This window comes from Vombatus ursinus, unplaced genomic scaffold, assembly GCF_900497805.2.
Source record: "Vombatus ursinus unplaced genomic scaffold, bare-nosed wombat genome assembly UNPS02014768.1, whole genome shotgun sequence".
NCBI classification, from domain to species: Eukaryota; Metazoa; Chordata; class Mammalia; order Diprotodontia; family Vombatidae; genus Vombatus; species Vombatus ursinus.
The window spans coordinates 1,311,416-1,316,662 of record NW_020954546.1 but is presented as its reverse complement, the minus strand read 5'-3'; the positions used below and the strand labels follow the sequence as shown (position 1 = coordinate 1,316,662).

The window sequence follows — 5,247 nt, the reverse complement described above, 5'->3', positions numbered from 1 at the left end:
TAGGAGGGAGAGAGCCAAGGAATGAGCAGGGAAAGGAACAGGGTTCCAGAGTCCAGAACAAGGGGTGGGGGGGAATAGAGCAAATCCAGCCAGTCTCACTGCCTGCCGTGGGCTGTGCTGATGCTCTGCGGAACATCAGCGCATCCAGGCTGACATCCCTGTAGATGCTTAACACAGGGCATTATGCACTGGTTAACAGGCTGGGAGCTGCTGACAGACTTGTTTTAAGCATTCTCTCTTGCTTGCTTTTAATCTTGTCTCTAGTGGTGTGTGTGTGTGTGCAGGGGAAGGACTTTATTTCCATTGGCTAAGCCCTCCCTTCCCACCCACATCTCTTCCACATCACCTTGGTGTCTCCCCCAAATAAAACCAGCCCTCCTTATCGCACCGAGGAACGAGGTAGAGTTTGAATGGATTTTATATAAACACTCACCCTGCCAAGCGACCGCTGAGCTCCCAGGATAAACTGAGAGCATCTGGCCTGGTTCTCTCCTTCTGCTCCCTCCCCCCCACCCCCCCCCCCTTCCCCTCCCCTACCCCACTCCACTCCACTCATAAATAAGGGTTTAAGCATATTCAGGGAGATTCAAAACTCTCCCTCTCTCTAAATTCACCAACCTGAACTCAGTTTCAGGATTCCAAGAAGGTCCCGATGGATCTCAAGGATACCACCAGTGAAGGCAGCCTGCAGCCATCCAGCATCCAGATCTTTGCCAACACGTCCACCCTCCATGGCATCCGGCACATCTTTGTGTACGGGCCCCTGACCATCCGCCGCGTGCTTTGGGCTGTGGCTTTCATGGGCTCCCTGGGCCTGCTGCTGGTGGAAAGCTCGGAGCGCATCTCCTTCTACTTTTCCTACCAGCATGTCACCAAGGTAGATGAAGTAGTTGCCCACAGCCTGGTCTTCCCCGCCGTGACCGTCTGCAACCTCAATGGCTTCCGCTTTTCCCGCCTCACCACCAATGACCTGTACCATGCTGGGGAGCTGCTGGCCTTGCTCGATGTCAACTTGGACATCCCTAATCCACACCTAGCTGACCCCACCGTACTGGAGGCCCTGCGGGAGAAGGCCAATTTCAAGCACTACAAACCCAAGGTCTTCAGCATGCGAGAGTTCTTGGAGCGTGTTGGCCATGACCTGAAGGATATGATGCTCTACTGTAAGTTCAAAGGACAGGAGTGTGGGCACCAGGACTTCACCACCGTGAGTAACTTGGTTTTCAGTTCTTTTGGGGCTTTTGCTTTCCCGGTCATGAAAGGTGCTTGGGGAGCTCGAGTGACTTGGTTTTGAGGTCCGCCGATACGCCAGAGCAGGGCAGCAGGCCATGCCTAGAGCGAAGGCTGGAAGCTGGGGCAGGCTGGTTGGGCAGTTTTTGGGAGTTTGGTTTGCCAGTGACCAGATTTGTGGAAAGGAGAGCAGCCTGCTGAGTCCCAGTATTCTGTTCAGAGTTGTGTAGTCTGTGCAGAAGGGAGCTGGAGGTCAGAGGACCCCAGCCTCCTTGAAGATCTCCGTGGCATTTCATCCCCAGCTATGTGGGGTTGGCCTTCTAGTCCTCTGACTGGAAAGAGTCCTGAGCTAGCTATCCCAGAGCCCCTTGGAGTCTGAGGAATTTGATTGTAATGCTTCAGTAGTGACTGATGTGGTGGCTCTCTCTCTCTCTGCTCAGAAGTGGAAGCAGTCAGGAGGCAGCAGGCACAGGCAGAATCAGCTGGAGCTTCTGGGCATGGGGGTAGGGGGAACAGTAGGAGAAATGCTGAAGGAGGGTGGCCTGGTGATGAGGGGATGGTTCAAGTGGCATCTTCGGCTTGGGACGTGGATGGTGGTGCAGAGCTGATAAAATATACAAGGGTCCTTGGCTTTCTTGTCTGCATGAAATTTTGAGCTTGATGTGGGGGGAGAGGAGAGGACAGGAAAAGAGACGAGTGGAGAGAAAAAAGAAGAGGAGAAAGGGGATAGAAGGGGAGGGGAGAGGAAGGGAAGGGGCATCCAGGTCTTCCTCCATCTGCTGCAAGGTTCAAATAGAGGATATTCTCCAGTACATTTGGAGAGAATTTCCAGACATGGACTGCAACGAAGGATGCTCACTTTAGATCTCCTCTGAGGGTGGAGTAGCTCTGGCTGGTCCTGGAGCTCAGTCTGATGCCTCTGTATGTACTGTAATGTAACAACGTGATAGGAAGATGAAAAAAGAAAAAGCGGTGGGCTTTGAAAACAGTGCTGGACTGAGGAAGAGTACAGAGCTGAATAGGGTAGAAAGTAGAGGGGGGTGTTTCTCATATTCAGGAAGGTGATTGCTGGAGGCGAAGGAGGAAGTCAGAGGAAGGCAGGGATGCTCTGGAGGGGGGAGTGGATGTGAGGGAGGAGGGGGGAGGGGATGTGAGGGAGGAGGGGGAGGGGATGGCAGAGATGAACTGTGACTGGGAAACATCCTCTGATTACCGTGGTAAAAGACTGCCAGGCATCTGTTCTCAGAATAGGTCACTGGGAAGAAAGCTGCAGGAACCTCATTGAATCGAAGCTGGTCAGAAGCCTTTCACTCTATGAGTCGCCCCCATTCTGAGGGTTGCCCTGGGATTTCGCTTTTCAGTGGTCTTTGGGCAGCATTGGGGATATCAGAAGCCTTAAGAGCCTCCATGCCCTGAGCTAAGATTGGGCTGTCTTTTTGGACACTAAGCGTTTGAATCAAAATGGGAGGGGATGCTGTCACCAGGATTTGTTTTGGCACCCAAGGGGTGTGTGTGTGTGTGTGTGTGTGTGTGTGTGTGTGTGTGTGTGTGTATATATATATGTGTGTGTGTGTGTGTGTGTGTGTGTGTGTGTGTGTGTGTGTGTGTGTTAGAGGGCATTTATCTGCTTAATTAGGGTAAATCCTCCTTAAAAACCTTACTTGCCCCAGCTGTCCCCCTGGTCCATCTCTTTTCTTTTTCTTTCCCTCCCCCACCAAGTGCCTGGCTCAGACTCCTCAACTACAGACATTTTGCTCCTGGATGGTTAAATATCTTCTTTCAAACCACCATAGCTTTTGCTGGGAGTACGTGTGTCTGCTATTTGTAGTCTTTGATTCTGGGAAAAAAAAAAAACCACCCTGAACCAAGTAACTCACTGAACCCAGATAGATTCCTGAGCCTTGTCTGCTGGGACTTGGTTTCCTGTGAGAGTTATTTATATTTGATTTTTATGTTTTTAAAATAATTAAAGGGGGGAGAAAAGCAGAAAAAAAGATAATGTATTATTCCCCTAAAAATGAATGAGAGACTCATGTGAGTCTGAGCCAGGGAAAAGAAGACTGAGTCTGGACATTTCTTCTAAACCCAGAAAAAAAAATCAGGAACACAACACACACAAAATCTATTTCCTGTGACTGGGAGGAAGAATGGAAAAGTATTTTTTCCTCTAAGAATGGAAAATACCATGTGTTCAACTGAGACTCTCTCATGCCTTATGCCTTAGACCAGTATCATGGCAAAGTTTAGCTTCACTGCTGCACATTTCCTGATGCATTTGTGTGGGCACATTTGCCTACACATACCTATGCTTGTTGTTGTATCTGTATGCACATGCAGGCTTAGGATAGGGAAAGAGTCATAAGTTGACTTTCCAGAAACTTGAGTAACAGGTGGTAATAGGCTAAACTGGAGCTCTGGAAATACCCTGAAGATTCCATGTGAAATCTTGACATTTCTTGAAACAGTTGACCATGTTCAGCCTCTAGGAAGTGATTTTTAGTCCTCTGAGCAGAAGTCTGGGGTCTGAGTCATGTGGAGCCTTTCTAGGGCTTGAATGGCACAATGACAGAGAGTTAGGGTTAACTAGGCCTTTGATTGACTTTTCCCACGTGGTCTCTGAGCAAGGAAGCATCAGACCTTTCCAACCCACCATCCCCTTCTATTCCCACAGACCTTCAGTGTTAAAGATGACTGGGTAGACCACAGAGGGTATCCTGGGTGCACTTCATCTCATGCTGGTCTTTTGAGGAAATTATTGGTGGTGTTGATGGTGGTGGTGGTGATGGTGGTGGTGGTGTTCTCTCTTCAGCGCATTTATAAGTCTTGCTGATGACTTCCTCTCTGGTAAACCTTTAAGAAACATACATTAGGATCCTGGAGTTTATCCATCTTCACATCACCCCCCAACCAGTGATTTTTCTCATCAAAGGCTCACTTTTCAGGGCCCAGGAGCAAGGCAAACATGAAAGGTTATAGCAAGTATGGGATTAGAGTGATGAGTGATTGATCAATTAGCATCATCTTTCACCTTTCTCCACTGTTTGTGTGTGTGTGTGTGTGTGTGTGTGTGTGTGTGTGTGTGTGTGTGTGTGAGAGAGAGAGAGTATGTGTGTGTGTGTTATACTGGGGAATGGGGGTAATGCTGTGTCATAGACCCCTCTCACTCAGGCTCCTACCTCAGCTTGCCAGTCCAGGAAGCCCCTGCTTTTTCCTCTTCTAAAGTGAAGAAAAAATTTTAGAAAAAGTGAGACCAGAATTATAGAGAGAAGAACGGCCACCAGTGCTGCTTCACGCTCAGTGTCTCTGATGAAACCCTCCCCTCTTCAGTGTGGTTTATTTAACAAGCTCAATCTGGGTTTTTAATATGCCGCGTGGCTTCTTTCTCCTAGAGATAAAGCTGCCTTATTATAGAAGTTAAGTATGGGGGAGGGGGATGTCACGGACAGAGCTGGCTTCTTTTTTTTCCCTCTTTTCCCATAGAGATTCATCTAGTGGCATTTCTAGGGTTGATAATCTAGAACAATCTTTCCTCTTCCAAGTTCATGACTGGTACGCAGTGAAGTATGTAATGCCCCTTAATTGGTGAATGGTCCACAATTTTAATCAGAGCTTGAGAGGGATGTTTATTCAGGCTAAGAAGTCCCCAGAAAGACATAGACATAATGTAGACTGCTTGGTTGTTCACAGATACACACTCGAGAATAGGCATGTGCATACACACACACACACACACACACACACACACATACACAGAGACACTCATTTTTTCAGACACACCAGGGCTGATCTCAAATGTGCCAGAATTCATCCCTCATGGGCAGTCAGGTGCTTTTTTCATCTTAGAAATGAACGCTCAGCATTGGCTGGGAGGCTGGGTGGGATGGTCAATCTTCCAGAAGGTCCTTCCTTCCGTGGTAATGCACATTTAGACAATAGTCACCTGTTAGAGTGAGGAATGGGGTGTATCAAGGTGTGTGTGTGTGTGTGTGTGTGTGTGTGTGTGTGTGTGTGTGTGTG

At 48.5% G+C, this 5,247-nt stretch overlaps 1 protein-coding gene across 1 annotated transcript in view; it reads left to right on the top strand.

The window, feature by feature from the left end:
- The first annotated feature begins 652 nt into the window (after positions 1 to 652).
- The window catches only part of LOC114043348 (acid-sensing ion channel 2-like), a 29,955-nt gene continuing 25,360 nt past the window's right edge, over positions 653 to 5,247 (top strand). Inside the window, exons 1-3 of the mRNA XM_027862433.1 lie at positions 653 to 1,207; positions 1,296 to 1,437; positions 1,671 to 1,826. Coding sequence (XP_027718234.1) covers positions 653 to 1,207; positions 1,296 to 1,437; positions 1,671 to 1,826 — 853 coding nt within the window. The remainder of the gene's footprint in view (positions 1,208 to 1,295; positions 1,438 to 1,670; positions 1,827 to 5,247) is intronic.